This window comes from Rhinopithecus bieti, unplaced genomic scaffold, assembly GCF_001698545.2.
Source record: "Rhinopithecus bieti isolate Rb0 unplaced genomic scaffold, ASM169854v2 scaffold_13348, whole genome shotgun sequence".
Taxonomy (NCBI): Eukaryota; Metazoa; Chordata; class Mammalia; order Primates; family Cercopithecidae; genus Rhinopithecus; species Rhinopithecus bieti.
This window is the reverse complement of record NW_016808764.1, coordinates 2,356,615-2,375,884: the sequence shown is the minus strand read 5'-3', so window position 1 is coordinate 2,375,884 and position 19,270 is coordinate 2,356,615. Positions and strand designations below refer to the sequence as shown.

The 19,270-nt window shown below is 36.9% G+C and overlaps 1 protein-coding gene across 4 annotated transcripts in view; it reads left to right on the top strand.

Annotated features, from left to right (window-relative positions):
• The window catches only part of MXI1 (MAX interactor 1, dimerization protein), an 82,907-nt gene that overhangs the window by 28,406 nt on the left and 35,231 nt on the right, over positions 1–19,270 (top strand). For all 4 annotated transcript variants that reach the window (XM_017887179.1, XM_017887182.1, XM_017887181.1 and 1 more), the window contains exon 3: positions 11,701–11,730. In XM_017887179.1, coding sequence (XP_017742668.1) covers positions 11,701–11,730 — 30 coding nt within the window. The remainder of the gene's footprint in view (positions 1–11,700; positions 11,731–19,270) is intronic.

Sequence of the window (19,270 nt, the reverse complement as noted above, 5' to 3'; positions counted from 1 at the left end):
TTTTTTTGAGAGAAGTCTCGCTCTTATCCCTTAGGTTTGAGTGCAGTGGCTCGATCTCGGCTCACTGCAACCTCAACCTCCTGGGTTCAAACAGTTCTCCTGCCTCTGCCTCCCAAGTAGCGGGGATTAAGTCGCCTGCCACCACGCCCGGTTAATTTTTGTATATTTTAGTAGAGATGGGGTTTCACCATGTTGGCCAGGCTGGTTTGGAACTCCTGACCACAAGTGATCTGCCCGCCTCGGCCTCCCAAAGGGCTGGGATTATAGGCGTGAGCCACTGCGCCCGGCCTGCTATTGCTGGGTTTCTTAAGGTTATATTCCTCTACGAAAGTATTCGAAGGAGACTTGTATGATCATGCCTTGTAAGTCAGTAGGACAGCTGTTTCTGTTCCCATTAGATGAAAGGCATTTTTGTCAAAATATTGAATATGTGATGTAGAAGATCACAAAATGTAGAAAGGGAATGCTTCAGTACAGTTCTCTGTTTTATGAAGACAAAATATTATCAGTCATTTTATGATTAAAGCACATGTGGCTTAGAAATGGTGATTGCTTAAGCCTTATAGCTGTAGATGGTGGCTGACTTTATTGTCAAGCTGGATTTTAAGCAATACATGCATCACTGTTGTAATCAGGCAGTACTGTTGACTAGAAGAAAGCTTTCTCTTCTAGATTTCTCCTTACAAATGAAAGAACATTGCCTCCTTTTGAATATGGCATGATTCTTTGTCATTTTTTCAGTAAGGACAGTTTTCTAAATACTAATCTAATCAAAGAGGTTTGATGGTATGCTTTGACAAAGTATATTTCCAGGTCCCATTTTTAGTGTGATTTTATAGTGCCGATGAAATATAAACATGAATTTTTTGTTAGATTTTTTTTTATTTTGATTTCCTACATTGTAAAACACAGTCAGTGGTACTATAATTAACAGCATTACCCATAATATCAAGTCTATTTTTTTGAAGTTGCTCCTAATTTTTATATTATTATTAATATACTCACCTCCTCCCCATAGATGCAAGTGTTATACATCTGTAGGACCACTCATTTTCCCCCAACAATTATTTACTGAATATTTATTTCATGCCTGACTCTTCTTTTTCTTTTCTTTTCTTTCTTTTTTTTTTTTTTTTGAGACAGAGTCTTGCTCTGTCGCCAGGCTGGAGTGCAAGGGCACGATCTCGGCTCACTGCAACCCCCACCTCCCGGGTTCAAGTGATTCTCCCACCTCAGCCTCCTGAGTATCTGGGACTACAGGCGCGCACCACCATGCCCAGCTAATTTTTGTATTTTTAGTAGAGACGGGGTTTCACCATATTGGCCAGGATGGTCTTGAACTCCCGGCCTCAAGTGATCTGCCCGCCTCAGCCTCCCAAAGTGCTGGGATTACAGGCATGAGCCACAGCGCCCAGCCAATGCCCAACTCTTTCTTAAAATGATTACCTTTGGAAGTCAGGTGAGTTAGGAAATTGCTGATATTTTCTGTACTTTTAAAGGTTTTTTAGAATATTGCTCTGTAATAGAATTTGTTGTTAACCAATGAAGTAGTTTAGATAATTAGTGGTTTATGTTAATGTCTTTTTAAACTTTGAGAATATGTTTAAGACCAGTTTTTTTAACCATCAAAATTATCTGTAGTTTCTAGTGTTGCTCCCTTACCTAAGAAGTATTATTTTACAGGGTCGGGCGTGGTGGCTCACACCTGTAATCCCAACACTTTGGGAGGCCAAGGAGGGCGGATCATGAGGTCAGGAGATCGAGACCATCCTGGCTAACACGGTGAAACCCTGTCTCTACTAAAAATACAAAAAATTAGCTGGGCGTGGTGGCGGGCGTCTGTAGTCCCAGCTACTTGGGAGGCTGAGGCAGGAGAATGTTGTGAACCCGGGAGGCGGAGCTTGCAGCGAGCCAAGATTGTGCCACTGCACTCCAGCCTGGGCGACACAGCAAGACTCCGTTTCAAATAAATGAATAAATAAATAAGCTCTGTTGGCCAGGTGTGGTGGCTCACGCCTGTATTCCCAACACTTTGGGAGGACAAGGCAGGCAGATCTCGAGGTCAGAAGTTCGAGACCAGCATGACCAACATGGTGAAGCCCCATCTCTACTAAAAATACAAACATTAGCCAGGCATGATGGCACATGCCGGTAATCCCAGCTACTTGGGAGGCTGAAGCAGGAGAATCACTTAAACCTGCATAATGGAGTCTACAGCGAGTTGAGATAACACTACTGCACTCCAGCCTGGGTAACAGAGTGAGATTCCATCTCAAAAAAATTTTTTCTTCTCTATTTTCTTCTAGCAGTTTATAATGTTAGGTTTTACATTTAGATCTAAAATTCATTTAGAGTTAATTTTTGCAGAGGGTGTGAAGTAAAGGTTGAAGTTCATTTTTTTTTTTTTTTTTGCAAATGGACATCCAGTTGTTCCAGCATCATTTGTTGAGAAGACTATACTTTACACATCAAATGGCCTTGGCATCTTTGTGAAAAATCGGTTGACCACAGACTTGTGCATCTTATTTCTGGATTTTCTGTTCTGATCCTTTGATCTAAATATTCATCCTTATTCTAATGCCACACAGTCTTAATTATTATAGTTTTTCAAAAAGTTATGAAATCAAGTAATGAATGTACTCTGACTTGGTTCTTCTTCTTCTTTTTTTTTTTTTTGAGACGGAGTCTTGCTCTGTTGCCCAGGCTGGAGTGCAGTGGCCGGATCTCAGCTCACTGCAAGCTCCGCCTCCCGGGTTCACGCTATTCTCCTGCCTCAGCCTCCGGAGTGGCTGGGACTACAGGCGCCGCCACCTCGCCCGGCTAGCTTTTGTATTTTTTAGTAGAGACGGGGTTTCACCATGTTAGCCAGGATGGTCTCGATCTCCTGACCTCGTGATCCGTCCGTCTCGGCCTCCCAAAGTGCTGGGATTACAGGCTTGAGCCACTGCGCCCGGCCGGTTCTTCTTTTTCAAAAGTTCCTTTGGCTATTCTGGGTCTTTTGCATTTTTATTTTAATTAATTAATTTTTTTGAGACAGGCTTTCACTCTTTCACCCAGGCTGGAGTGCAGTGGCATGATCATGGCCCACTGCAGCCTTAACCTTCTTGGGCTCAGGTGATTCTCCCATCACAGCCTCCTGAGTTAGGAGCTGGGACTACAGGTGTGCACTCCTACACTTCGCTAATTTTTGTATTTTTTGTAGAGGTACGGTTTCACCATGTTGCCCAGGCTGGTCTTGAACCTGGGCTCATGCAATCCTCCCACCTCTACCTTCCAAAATGTTGGGATTACAGGCGTGAGCCACTGCACATGGCCTGCATTTTTACATACATTTTAGAATCAGTTTGTCAATTTCTATAACAGAGCCTGCTGGAATTTTTGTTGGGATTGCATTGGATCTATAAATTAATTGGGGGAAACTCGATATGTCTTAACTATTGCATCTTCTAGTTCATTAACATGGTATGTCTATTATTTGGATGTTTTCAAATTTCAGCATTATTTTTTAGGTTTTCAGAGTGTAGGTCATGCACATACTTTGTTAAATTTACCCTTAAGTATTCTTTGATGCTATTTTAAATGGCAATTAAATTTGGCATATTGGTTTTGTAAACTGACTTCACTAAACTTAATTGTTCTAATAGTCTGTATATTCCTTAGGATTTTCTTTTTTTTTTTTTCCCTGAGACGGAGTTTCACTCTTGTTGCCCAGGCTGGAGTGCAATGGCGCAATCTTGGCTCACTGCAACCTCCACCTCCTGGGTTCAAGTGATTCTCCTGCCTCAGTCTCCTGAGTAACTGGGATTACAGGCATGCGCCACCACGCCCGACTAATTTTTGTATTTTTAGTAGAGACGGGGTTTCTCCATTTTGGTCAGGCTGGTTTCGAACTCCTGACCTCAGATGATCCACCTGCCTCAGCCTCCCAAAGTGCTGGGATTACAGGCGTGAGCCACTGTGCCCGGCTTCCTTAGGATTTTCTAAATAGACAGTAATGTTGTTTGCAAGTAAAGACATTTTTATTTTTTCCATTTCCTTCTGTGTGTTTCCTTTTTTTTTTTGTTTTATTTCACTGGCTAGAATCTCTAGTACAGTGCTGGAGAGAAGTGATGAGAATGGACATTCTTGCCCTGTTCCTGATCTTATGAAAAAATGCATTCTTTGACCATTGAGTGTGACTATACTTTTTCTTAGATGCCTTTTAGGTTGAGTGAATTTCTTTCTTCCCTTATTTGCTAAGAGTTTTTATCATGAATGGATGGTAAATTTTATTAAATGCTTTTTCTACATTATTGAGGTGATACTGTCATTTTCTTTTTTATTCTGTTAATATGGAGGATTACATTGATTGATTTTTGAGTCTCTTAAACCTGCATTCCTGAAATAAATCCTACGTAGTCATGTTGTATTTTGTACTGTTGCAGTACCAATACTAACAACCCAGAGCTAAAACAAACTTCACAGGTTTAAGGATTTAGTCCCCAACATGTCTGCCCTTGCTACAGATGCCAGCTGTAAGTTTAGGAGTCCTCAGGCCACTCTCAGATCTGACCAACTGGCTGCAAATTCAGAGGTTCCTACAGCCCCTTCAGGTTTGACAATTTGCTAGAACTACTTATAACTCAGGAAAGTGCTACACTTTGTCTGTTTTTAGAGACAGGGTCTCACTGTCACCCAGAGTAGAGTGCAGTGGTAAGGTCACAGCTCACTGCAACCTCAAAATCCTGGGCTCAAGGCAGTCCTTCTGCCTCAGCCTCTCAAGTAGCTAACAGTATAGGCATGCGCTACCGTGCCCAGCTGCTAGGCTTATAATTACAAGTTTTATTGTAAATGATACAGATCAGGACCAGCCAAATGCACAGACACAGAGAGTGAGGTCTGGGAGGAACCTGGACACAGAGCTTCTGTGCTTTTTCCATGGAATCAGGATGCATTACCCTCCTGGCACATTTATATGTTTACCAACCATGAAACTCACCCAAGTTTCAGGTTCCAGAGTTTTTATTGGGATATTATTACATAAGCATGATTGATTGAATCATTGGTTATATGGTTGTCAGTTCCCAGTACTTTTCTCCCCTGTGTTGGGCCAGAATCAGTGACTCAAAGCCCCAACCCTCTAATCACATGGTTGGTCTTTCTGATGTGACTAGCCCCTATCCTGAGTTATCTCTCCTTGGCATAAGCTCAGGTGTGGTCCAAAGACTCACCATGAATAATGAAGACACTCCTAATTACTCAGAAAATTTCAAGGTTTTAGAAGCTCTGTCCCAAGAACTAGGGTACTTTCTGTATATTACTGGGTTCAATTTGGCAATATTTTGTTAGAATTTTTGTGTCTATGTTCATGAGAGATATTAGTATTTGTTTTGTTTGTTTTCTATGTAATTTCTTTGTCAGGTTTTGGTATCAGGCTAATACTGGTCTCATAAAATGATTTGGAAAGTGTTCCCTCTATCTTTATTTTTTCAAATATTTTATGTAGGATTGGTTTTATTTATTCCTTAAATGCCTGGTAAAATTTGCTAATGGAGAACTTACAGGCCTGGAGTTTTCCTTGTGGGAAGTTTTTTTTTTTTTTTTTTTAAATTATGATTTCAATCTCTTTAATAGATGAAAGGCAATTCAGAGTTTCTGTTTCTTCTTGAGCCAGTTTTGATCATTTGTATCTTTCAAGAAATTTGTTCATATCATCTAAGTTATCAGATTTAGATGATCTGGACAATTGTTGGCATAAAGTTGTTAATGATATTCTCTTATCCTTTTAATGTATGATGTATATAGAATCTGTAATGATGCACACTCTTGATACTGTTTTGTATTGTAATTTTTGTCTTTTATTCTTCATCAGCCTTAGCGGTAGTTTATCAATATATTGATTTTTAAAAGTCAGCTTTCAATTTTACTGATTTTCACTATTTCTCATTTTCTATTTCTTTCATTCCTGTCCCTGGTTTTTATTATATTTCTCTACTTCAGTTTCTCAATGTTAGCAGTCTTGACATTTGGGGTCAGATAATTCTGTTTTGTGCACATTAGGATGTTTAGCAGCATCCCTAGCATCTCCTTACAAAATGCCAGTAGCCTCCTCCTAGTTGGCATAACCAGAATATCTCCAGACATTGTCAGATGTCTTGGTGGGCAAAATTGCTCACAGTTGAGAACCATTGCTCAACTTCTTTCAGTTTAGTTTGTTCCTTTTTCTACTTTCTTAAGGTGGAATCTTGGATCATTGATTTTGGACACTATCCTCCCAACAGAAGGATTTAAATCTAAACAGTTGTGTTTAAGCACTGCTTTAGCTACATTCAACAACTTTTGATATGTTGTGTCATTAAGTTTAGAATATTTTCTAATTTTTCTGCAATTTGTTCTTTGAGCTGTGATTTATGTTCCAAATATTGGGATTTTTCTAATTAGCTTCCTGTTGCTGATTTCTAATTAAATTTCATTGTAATTGGAGAACTTACTGTGTATGATTTCAGTACTTTTAGATTTGTTAAAAATTATCCTTTACAAAGCACATTTCTTTGAGATGTTTACGTAGTATGCCAAAAGATTTGTCAAGGACTTACATTAGGGTGTTTGCTATATTTGAAGTAAGAATTGATTTTTAAATAATTCAGTTTGTATGCTATTAAAAAAATTTTTCCTGTTTACCAAAGTAAAATGTACATACAAAAAAGCATACAAATTGTGTGTACAGTTCAATGCATTTTTACAAAAGCAAAGAAATATTACAAATCTCAGAAACCCCCTCCTGACTTTTCCAATCACTGTCACCCCTTCCCCAAGGTAACTGCAATTCCAACTTTTTTTTTTTTTAATTCTAACTTTTTATGCCATAGTTTAGTTTTACCAGTTTTGAACTTTATGTGAATGGAGTTATGTAGTGTGTACTTTTCGTGTGTGTTTGGCTTTTTTCATTCAACATTATGTTGAAATAGTGTTGATTAATCCATGTTACTGCACAATAGTTGTAGTTAGTTTATTCTCATTGCTGTATAATACTATGTTGTATGAATGTTTCACAGTTTATGCATTCTGCTATTGATGAATGTTTCCAGTTTGGGGCCAGTATGAATAGTTCTATACGAGCATTCTTTTGTATGTCCTTTGGTGAACCTGTAAACATATATTGGTTTGGTATATGCCTGTAAGTGGAAATACTTAGTCACGAAGTATACATATATCCAGCTTTGATATGTAAGTTTTAAGAAAAAAGGTTTTTGATTGTAGTTATTGTTGTGCATCTTGTTTAGATACTTGCTGTTTGGGGCTTAGTTATTGTGGTGGTAATGGTTTTGTCATTGTTAAGAAAGAAGCAACATATTTCTTATGAGGCATTTTTTCTAAAAGTTTACAGTATTCAACTTTTACTGTTTTAATGGTTTTAAAATGAGATGTACTTTTGATGGAAACAAATGCACAAAACTACCATCTTAAAAGAAGAGTAATAATAAATAGAAGTTTTACTATTCCGCTAATCCCAGTATATTTTCAATCTCAACCCCTTTGGTACATCCTTGAGAGATACCTGCTCTACTGTAGCTAAAATTTTCTGTTTTTCTTGCCCTCTATGTATATGTATAAGAATTGTAAGCTTTAGGATACCAGTTAGAATTTAGCTTCGTAGAATGTGTTCTTTTCATTGTGTGGAGGGCAATGTGTGAGGCACTTCAGGATTAGAAAGTAAGTTAAATGATAATGTTAACAAAGTGTAGGAGTTTGGCTCATTAATTCAGCAAAATTAGAAATCTTTTCTTTTGCTAGAAGAGAGTATTGGAATTCTGGAGTAGGGGTTTTTATTTTCTTTCCACGATGGTACTGCGCTTGAGCCAAACTGTACCATTTCGTATAGTTTCAATTCTGTGGTTCATTTCTTTGACTGCCACCAAACTACACCCTAAATAATCACAAGTTTATGTATTGGAGCTATGTTGTAGTCAATGAAAAGTCACATATCTGGTTAAGGTAGTCACATTTGGTAGATAATGACTCCCATTCAAATAGGGAATACATTAGGATGCCTCTCTTAAAGGGATGCTGTTTGTGAAAAATATTACCTGTGATTCAGTGATGAAATGATAGACGTGTCTTTTTCTCTGTCATTGGAAGTTGTTAAGCATTCAGGGTAAGGGTGTTTGAAAGGAAGACACAGTTCATTAGTGTTTGCTCTCAGAGGTGCATTTTATTGGGAGAAGAAAAGTGGGCTAACTAGATGGATTATTCAGAACATCTCAGCCTTACATAGGGAATTTATCGTAATTGAATATTTCAGTGGAACATTATTGGAAGGGCTTGGTTGGACACATAGCTCAGAGAAGCAAAGGGGTTGTTTCTGAATGTGCTAGCGTGTGATACGTTTAATTACTTGTTTATCGCCTCTGCTGTTTGGATTACTTTCTCTGTGTACATATAATTAGGCATCTCTCTCTGTAATATACTCCTAAACCTTGTACTGTCCTCACAGCTGACTAAATGATCAAGTAGCTTCAGTCACCTATCGTTCAGTTTCTCTTTCCATCATTATGGTTGTCGTTTGCTTATTTCCAGGCTAATTCAAAGTGTTACTGAGAATCTATCAGTTTGTTATCCCATGTAGTATAGTTAATAACGTTTTGGGTAGCATAATTTTAGTCTTTTAAAAAAATAATAAAAATACTAACAGCTAACAATAGCTAACATCTATTAAATATTTATTGGGAGCTAGATGTTTTTACATATGTTTCTCTAATTCTCACAGTAACCTGGCTGAGGCATGTGTAATAGTCCAGTTTTACAGATGAGGAAACTAAACCAGAGAGGTTAAATAATTTGTCCCAAAGTTACACAGCTAATGTGAGTGACAGAGTTAATATTTAGATTCAGGACTGACTTTCTCTAACACCATGGGTCTTTATGATCTCTCTGTGTTGTTTGCTGGTTTTGCTTTGGACTTCACAACTCGACTTTTTTGCTTATCTTATCCCTTCCACTTGGAATGGCATCTCCTTAACAGTTTCAGACTCTACTAGTAGCAAATGTACCTATCATTTAAGCCTTAGACCAAATGCCACCGTTTTCTAAAGTTTTTCTTACAGTGCCATTTGGAAGTAAACTGTCTCTTTTGAACTCCCACAATACTTTGTACCTTTCTTTGTATATTTATTTTGCCTTCAGTTATAATTATTGCTAAACATATCTTAATTTACCCAATGGAGACGGTCTTTGATTTCCTGCACTGTAAGACAGCCTTGAACACTGAAGGTTCTCAGTATTTGTTGACTTGATATTACAGGTAAAAACTCATCAAAACAGAAGTAAACACTATTGATGCTTTTTTAAAAAAAATTGGAAGAACATGGCAACATGGTAATGATTTGTATATTTATGATCATTTTTGCTTCTTGTTATTTGAAAATCTTGCTAAATTTTGCTGGTGGTATAATTAAATGTGGCATGCATTTCCTGGTTTGGTGAAAAGGTTCATAATCTTAGCTATCATTTTCTTTAAAAAAAGATAATAAAGAAATGTCTGTTTGACAGGCAGGAAGAACCCGCTGTTTTAATTTTGTTCACAGCAGTGGGTCAGATTATGATCTTTTGGAGCTAGCTCTGATAATAGACTCAATATAATATTGGAATTCAACAATTGGTTATTGTCGAGTATATTATCTCTTGCACTGATGGCTGTCAGTGCGATTGCCAGACTGTTTAGAATAAGTTTATGGCTGTTTAGAGTAAGTCTATGGCAAATAGTCTACTCTTCTCTAAATACAATGTTTCCATTTATTACTTACTGTAGTATTTTATATGTGCATTGTCTTTTGTTTTGTTTTGTTTTAGTTTTCTCAGAGAGAGGCAATTAAACCAAAACTGGCTCACTAGTGGGGGTGGGGAATCTTATTATTGATTCTTTACTCCATTTTGAATGATATTTTTTTCTTCTAAACCTCTTTAAATAGGCCTTTTCCCTCTTCTAACTTAACTGGTTTACTTTAACATTTAATTCAAACAAAGATTAACAAAATTGTAAATAAACACTTTTATGGTGATAAAGGCACACTGTCGTTGTAATTTATTGAATTTTGAGCTCCGAGTCTCTGTTAAACTTAGATTTCTGACTATGCTTTTATAGTTTCTTCTATCTGAATTATTGAAACATCCTCAGACTCTATTTACTTCCCTCAAAGGAGAAGTCCTTTTGTTAAGATAATATTTTTTAAAATGAGTATCAGTCTTTTTAATCTCATGTCTCTTAGACTTTATGAAATTACTCATGAAGCAAAAGGTGGATAGGAGACAGTAACTCAAAGAAGTCTTTTGGCCCTTGAGCTAAGACAGTGGATAAAATTTACACAAATTATGAGACCAGCAAAAGCACTCTTAATTTTAAGGTTTGAGGATCTGATTATTAAATATCCATTGAAATAATCAGATTAAAGCAATCAATATTCTTTAAGCATTTGACATTAACCAGAATCTACAAAATGATGAAAGTTTTAGTTCTAGTGACAGGAATTTAAATTGTCCTTCACAAAATTCCTATTGTTGTTAATGTTAAGTTATTGCAAAAGTAACACATGTTAATTCCAGGGAACTAGTATAATTCTAATAGTAGCTAACTTTAGAGTTCATTATATTTTGCTATTTAGCGTAAACTTGTTAATCCTTATAACAATCATATGAGGCAAATACTGTTATTTTTCCTATTTCATAGATGAGGAAACCGAGCACAGAGAAATGGAAGGACTTTACTGAGGCCATACAGTATTTGAACTCAGGGAGTTTGGCCTTAGAGTCTGTGCCCTTAACCTCTATTCAGTATTGCTTCTCACTGAATGGTTAAGATTTGAGGATTATTAAGATAGACCTGGATTTAAATCATGGCTGCCACTTTATACTCTTGGGATAGGAGTATATTTCTTGACTTCTCTGAGCTTCAGTATTCTTGTTTATAAAACAAAGGTTGTTTTAGGGATAAAATAAGATATATTAACTGCTTATCCCACTGTTCCCCAGATGCTGTGCTTGTTCAATAGATGGTATCATTTAAAACAAATAATGAGAAGCAAAATGAAAAAAAGGCACCAAAACAAAACAATAACCATTGCTAACATTTCGAATTATCCAGTCTTGTAAAACATGTTTCTTGATTTTATTAATATGTTTTTTCTTTATATTAGTATATTTTTCTTTCATGTGTAACTTTTTCTTATTTTGTTTCACAAAATAAGGTGGGAAGACTTGGATTTGCCTGTATCACTTAGCAGTAAGGCAACCCTTTTTCGGCTTCTATGCTAGCCAAAACCTTTTTTTCTCTATTTAGAAGTGGGTAGATGGAGATAGAGGAGAACATGGAAGTACACACACTTTTTTTTTTTTAAAACAAAAACAGGATTATATTTAAAATTTCTTATATAACATCTACAGATTAACAAAATCTAGGATGCTAGAAGTAGGGAGAACATGTGCTAGTATTACTTTTATTAAAATAGCAACAGTTTCAGAATATTTAGAGTTGTTAACTGAAAATACTATATTTGAATAAGCAATCTTAATGAATGTAGACTTTTCCTCTTGATGAGTGAGCTTGTAGAAGTCTGACCATATATTGCATTGCTAAATACATTCATTGGGTGTAGCATAACCTCCTGTCTTTCTATAGCTTTTATCAACAAAGCATGGCTAATGCTTTTTTTTTTTTTTTTTTTTTAGATCTACACACAATGAGCTGGAAAAGAATCGGTGAGTCAGTGATGAGGTGCAGCTTTCACTTATGTTTAAAAGCAAACTCACCATTTTACCTGTGAAAATAATGTCATAGTGCATATGTAGTTGTAATTTTGCTTTTCAGATGTACAGCTTATTGTGAGTCTGATACATATGTATTTTCTCTAAAAAATGACTTAAATAGTAAGCTTATAGCAGCTAGAAAATGTAAATACATTTTTAAAGCTTATTCGAATTTGAGTTTTGGGTGTAGCCTTTATTTCTGTCTCCGAAAACGAGTTAATTATTAAAAACTCATGGTTTAAATGTAGTTTTGCTAAAGGGTAGTATTTCTAAAGAGTAGGTAATAAGCATTACAAATTGGAGGGCATTGAATTTTTCTTTCTTTGTAATTCATTCATTCATTTATTCATTTATTCATGCATTCAACAACTATTTATCAAATATGAGCTGTATGTCAGTGCCAGGCAGGCAGAATGCTTTATATAGGAAATATAAGAATATATAAGATAGTTTTTATCCTTTCCTTAAGGAATTCAGAACTTTGTAAAGGAAAGACAGGTAATTAAAGTACTATATAATGTGGCAAGTATGGTAATGGAGAAGCAGAAGGTACTGGACGGTACTGAAAGATGTTTTGGAAGGTCACCTGATTCCTTTTTGAAGGGAGTCTTGGAAAGTCTGCAGAGGATGGTGAGTGAGCAATGTATACTGAGGAAACTGCAAAAGGGTTCAGTATGACTAAAAAGATTGTAACATGAAGTGAAGCATGCCAGGTATTGAAGAGTCTTGTCTACCATGCCGAAGAGTTTAGACTTCCTGAGATCCATAGGGAGCAGTTAAATAATTTTAAGGTGGGTTATCATTTGATCAGCCTGTTTCTTGGAAATATCATTTGGCTACAGTTTGAAGAATTGGTTGGTTGGGAGAAGGGATACCAGAGGCATAAAGATGCTTTTTAAGACTATACAGTAATCTAGGTAAGAGATGACGGTGGCCATTGAGATAGAAGTAGACAAAGTAAAGAGTATGGAATGGAGTCAATAGAAATTGGTGATTAGTTAGCTATGGATAGTTGAATCTTAGATGGTATTACTATTAATTGAGGAAAGAGAAGAAGAGGACAAGTTTGGAAGAGAACATAAGAATTATAAGAGTAAAATACTTTCTTTTTGGTATAGCGATTAGGTTAATAGCAGCCAGGCCTGGTGGCTCATGCTTGTAATTCCAACACTTTGGAAGGCCCAGGTGGGAGGATTGCTTGAAGCAAAGAGTTCGAGACCAGCCTGGGCAGCAAAGTGAGACACCCTCCATCTCTACAAAAAAATAAAAATAAATTAGCTGGGTGTGGTGGCATACAGTCCCAGCCACTCAGGAGGTTAAGGCAAGAGGATCACTTGATCCCAGGAGTTGAAGGTTGCAGTGAGCCATGATCATGCCACTGCACTGCAGCCTGTGTGACAGAGTGAGACCCTGTCTTAAAAAAAAAAAAAGAGATTAATAACAAACTGAAATCATATGTACCAGCTGTTTTTGACAAATAAGATCTCATGACCTTCAACTTTTTGTCCTCCCTTTAACACAAAATAGATTGACTAACCTAACTGCCTCATTGCAAGTAAGTTTAAATGTCAAATCCCCTTGAAAAGGCTTAGCATAGTCTTTTAGGCAGACTCAGTAGCTGTTGACTACTTTGTTTGCACAATACTCTGTTCTTGTCTCCTATTGTAAGGCTGAATAGTTAGCATTGTAATTATTTGTTCATATGTCTCTTTCTGCCAAATGACTATGCCCCAAATGCAAAGATTCTGTTTTGTTCAATTTTGTATCCTCAGTGCCTAGCATTTGAGGCATGTATAGGAGACAGTGGCTCTCATATTGAGTGAAGGATAAAACTGGAGCTCAAAGTTGAGTGGTCGAGTCAAAGACATTTTGGTGTAGTTAGTGGTAGAAACTCCTTCGTTTTAAAGAATTTCTTTTCTGCTTTTTTATTTCTGATTTATTAAAGATCTGGATAGATAAAGGAAGGACATATCTGGCTATGTTAAACATAACAAAAAAGACTGAGAAATGAAAGTTCTGAGGATCCTAAAAATAAAACCTTAAATTGAAGTTTACTCTAAATTAGATCATAGAGTATGTTTTGGGCCCATGGATTAAATATTGATAAACACGTGGCTTTTATAGTTATTTCATTTGAATGTGGTCGTTGGGAGACCCTCATTGGAAACCTGGCGAAAACCATTAACACTGGAGTAGAGACTCTTTTTAGTAACTATTTGGAATGGAGCTTTAAAAATCTTTGATTCAGTTATGTTGAATGCATTTTGCAGATTCTTTCTGACTCACTGATAACCTTTTTAAAAACCCTCACAGAAGATGTGTGCATCACCCATAGTATTACTTTGGTATGCCATGTAAATTGTTTAATCTAGCATCTAGCTGTGGCACAGGTATGACGTGTGTGGTTTTATTACCTGGGCTGTGTGTAATCTCCAATAAAAGTCATTTGTTCCTATTTTACTTACTTAGATATAAGACTTTTAGACTGGTTTCTTACCCTACCTTACTTCACTTAAGGCATGATTTCCTTATCTTCTTCTAATAGCTTTGGAAGTACTAACAGATATTCTTTATTAGCCCAGAGGACTAATAAGACATTGTTTATTTCTCAAATTATTTCTTCCCCTCTCTCTTTACTCCTTTTCCTCTCGCTGTTCCCTGAGGCGTCATTGAAAGATGATATAGAATTAACTTTTCCAAGATATATTTGTTTTTTTTTTTTTTTTTTGAGACGGAGTCTTGCTCTGTCGCCCAGGCTGGAGTGCAGTGGCCGGATCTCAGCTCACTGCAAGCTCCGCCTCCTGGGTTCACGCTATTCTCCTGCCTCAGCCTCCTGAGTAGCTGGGACTACAGGCGCCCGCCACCTCGCCCGGCTAGTTTTTTTTTGTATTTTTTAGTAGAGACGGGGTTTCACCGTGTTAGCCAGGATGGTCTCGATCTCCTGACCTCGTGATCCGCCCGTCTCGGCCTCCCAAAGTACTGGGATTACAGGCTTGAGCCACCGCGCCCGGCCGATATATTTGTTTTAAAAGGGATTTTATCAACAAAATAAAACTCAAATTTAGAATAATAATCTGTACCCCGCTTCTGGAAAGTTACCAGTGGTGGTCTGGCAAAAAACAAAAATACTGGTAGACATAGGATAGGGGAGGTGGTTTAGCAAGAAGGTGGCACAGGAATATTTTAAAATTTAAGCCTATATTGTTTTATGTTTTAAAGCCCCATCCAGTTCTGTTTAACAGTCCTCTTTACCAAGGCATCATTTTATTTGACATATTAAAGAAAGAAAAGTTAATCTAGCTTTGGCATCCTTTAAAATAAATAGAATTTTGACTTTACCTTTGATATGCCTTTGAGTGTGATGTTATATGAAGACAGTAACTCACTATCAAAAGATTAGTTTTGTCTTCATTCTGAAAAGACATTCCTGAAATAATTCATGTTCTTTAAAATTTGTCACTTTATATAACATATTCGTGTCAGAAATTGCTTTTTTCCTTTTTAGCGTGGTTCTGAAATCTTGGATATAAGCTTCTCTGTGTCAGTGTTTTTTTTTTTTTTTTTTTTTGAGATGGAGTCTTGCTCTGTCACCCAGGCTGGAGTGCAGTGGCGTGATCTCAGCTCACTGCAAGCTTCGCCTCCTGGGTTCACACCATTCTCCTGCCTCAGCCTCCTGAGCACTTGGGACTACAGGTGCCCACCACCACGCCTGGCTAATTTTTTTTCTATTTTTAGTAGAGACGGGGTTTCACTGTGTTAGCCAGGATGGTCTCGATCTCCTGAGCTGTGATCCACCTGCCTCGGCCTCCCAAAGTGCTGGGATTACAGACTTGAGCCACCGTGCCCGGCCTGAGTTAGTGTTTTTTTTTATTGGCGCAAATGCAGTGAGATTTAGAGTAGGTGATTTTAAATTGCTGATGAATGGCTAAGTAATTCCAGATAGCTATCTCAAACAAAGCCCTAAAATTGTTGAAGCCCTGGGATCTGGCCTAAAAGATATAATAGCCACCAGATGTTGAGGTTCATACTACTAGATCTCCAAGGGAAGTCTAGTGGTGGAGATTTGGGTTTTGACAGGCCCAGAGTAGTTGGTTGTGATCCACAATTACCCCAGGATTCCTATAGCCCATTAGGGAGCTCTAGGTAGTTTCAGGACTGATAGAGAAACTCCGATTTTCTTCTTGGATAGGTCTTGGGAGCTGTTTTCTGCCCAACTCCTTATTGGTTATACTGAGTCTGCTCTAGATGGTTCAGAGCATTTGTTACCTGTATACCAACCCTGTCCGCCTAGGCCCACAACAGGTCATAATAGGCCTAGGAGATGGAGGGGAAGCAAAATACTTCAGATGTTCTGCATTCCTCAGGAACCTGTGTGAATCATCTCATAGAAAACTTAATGAGACTTTGAGATTGAAGAATTAAGATATTACTTTGCCCATTGGCTTATCTTACAGGTTGGGTCCTTTGCCAGAGAAGACACAATTCAGTATCAGTACAGATTTTAGATTGCCTCATTGTTTTTTCATTTTTTAAATTCAAATTGCTGATGATGTTTTAGAAAGAATCAAAAACTCTGGCCAGGCATAGTGGCTCATGCCTGTAATCCCAGCACTTTTGGGAGGCCAAGGGAGGCGGATTGCTTGAGGCCAGGAGTTTGAGACTAGCAGGGCCAACATGATGAAACCTCGTCTCTACCAAAGTTACAAAAATTAGCCAGGCATGGTGGTGCATCCTTGTAATCCCAGCTTTTTGGGAGGCTGAGACACAAGAATTGCTTGAACCTGGGAGGTAGAGGGTGCAGTGAGCTAAGATCATGCCACTGCATTCCAGCCTGGGCAACAGAGCAAGACTTGTCTAAAAAAATATAAAATCAACAACTTGAACAGGACTCTGATGGTCAAGAACCTTAGTGCTAGAAGGGCCAAAAGAGAACACTGGACTAATAATGTCTTCCTAGGCAGAGGAGAAGTGACTAAATATTTGTTAAAATAAAATAAAATAAAATCAAAAAAGAAAAGGATGTCTAGTGAGTGATAATAGGTGTTCTCCATATAGGGACTTTCACATACCTCTGAGGGGAAAATGGAAATTAGCATTTATAGAGTTCTTACTGTGTTCCTCCACTGTGCAAGGCTGTTACATAATTCTGTAAGGTAGAAAGGCTGAAAGTTTGAGTCAAAGTGTCAAAAACTGACCATTTTATCATCACAGCTACAATTTGAAACAAGATGGATATGAACACAAAACAGTTCTAATCATGATCCTTTTTGATCATGAATATGAGAGTTATGGTTAATATCAATCTTTCTCTTCAGCAACAATTAATAAATACTGTATGTGGCATCATGATAGATCAAATGAAGTATAAGATACCCTATTCTATTCTAAGGTTAAGGTCATTATAGTTTGGTATTTATATTTCATCTTTCAATATCATGATCTAGTTAAGTTACCAGTAAATGTCTAGAAGGGTACACTAATAGTGTTTTTCATACTGAAAATTGAAACTCACTAGTGGTCTATGTGATCATTTAGTGAATCATTTTGAAAAAGAAATTGAAGAAAACACCAAAGTACACTGCATGAAGTAAAGTTAAATATGGAATTGTAAAACTTGTGTATACTGGATTGTGATATAAAATCCTGTGCGTCATAGTCAAAACCTACTACTGTGGGTAGTTAAGGAGAATGTATACCGAGCCATGAAGAAGAGAGATAATTTGAATATAAGAAAAGAATACGGAAAGGAGTCGGTGTGAGTAGAGCCGTGGAAGCAGGAATGTAGCATTGTAAGCTGTGTTCAGGAAGGAGTGAGTAGACCATATTGAGTTAAATAGCAGAGTCTTATCAGATCAGTAGTGGAAGACGAGGCTGAAAAGGTGGTTTGGAATTAGACTGTGGAATGTTACTGAATGCCAAGGAATTTGGATTTTACTTTATTGGCAGTGGTGAATTTTTGAGGCTTTTGAAGCAAAGAGATAGGCATGTACAAAGCATTAAAAAAAGTACAATCTAGCTATAGAAGCAGGGAGACCAGTTTGGATCCTTTTTGAAGTAATCCATATAGTAAAAAGATATGAGTCAGCACTCAGGTGATAGAATTGGGAACAGAAAGAAAGACAAAGGTCTAAGAAACACTGTAAATAAAAAATTATTTTCTGTTAATTGGTACTACTTATTTCTTCACATAGCTGCAAAAGTTATCTTCTCTCAGTGCCTACTGCAGCAAGGAAAAAAAAAAGTGATCTTCTCAAAGAATATATCAAATTGAGTCATTTCTCTGTTTACAGTCCTCCACTGGCTTCTCACTACAATTAGATAAAATCTGTGGCCTGCAAAGTGCACCACTCTATCCCTTATCTCCTGTAGCCCTTCTGACATTGTTTCCTCTCTTTTCTTTAAACACAGCGTGATCATTTCCATCTTAGGACTTTTGCACTTGCTGTTCCTTCTGCTTGGAAAGCCCTGCTCTAGTTCTTCATCATTATTTAGTTCTCAACTCTCAGATCATCTGATTAGAGAATAATCATTACCTCCTGGTCACACTCTATCGCATTACTTTTTATGTCACCTTAACATGTATATCTGTCTGAGTTATTTATTCATTTATGCTGTCTGACTTCTTTCACTAAAATATAAGTTTCAGGAAGGCAGGACTTTGTCTTATTTACCCAAGGACATAGCAGTCATTTAGTAAAAGTTCATTGAATAAAAAATTATATGTGATAGTAGATTTATAATCAACATGTTTTTACATTATAATGACTTCAGTGAAAAGTGATGAAGATATATACTCTTGAGAGTTCAGTTGACCTGATAAAATAATTTTATAATAGGCAAATAGAAAATTTAATGAATTCTTAAAATGTAAATAAATGATATGAGAAAACTTGATAAGTGAGAACAGCTTAAAGGATTTTTACCATGCCAGAGTTTATCCTACTTTTTTAGAAGTGTATGGACTCATTTAGTCCTTTAGGATATCATACAGTGCACTAAGATAAGGATAAGTAATTTTATAAAGGAGAACACTTTATCTGATGGAGTTTTTGCTGTACTTGTGGGATCTTTATTCCTTTCTCATCCCATGACTTGAAAATGGTAAGCATTTTTACAAGGAAAAGATTTATTTATACTTGTAGACAAGAATCCTGTAAAAAATTTCAAATTTTTCGTGTTAGAATTTCTGATGGATTAGTTCTGTTTATTCTAATTATTTGGACATGATAATGAATATAATTTTTTTTTAATCTGTACTGCCTATCATGTCCCCATTTTACATGGATATTTTAACAGAGTGATGGTTTTGGTCTACCTTATCTTAGAACAAAATGTAAAAGTAAATCTTTATGACTGAGGTTAGGCAGTGTTTTCTCTTGGTACATCATCAGACTAATTTAGGATTCCTTGGCAGGAAGAGCATATCTGAAATGGTTTTCACTGCCTATTTTTTGTGCTTTTAAGATACTTGTTTAAAAAGGACCTTTTTTTT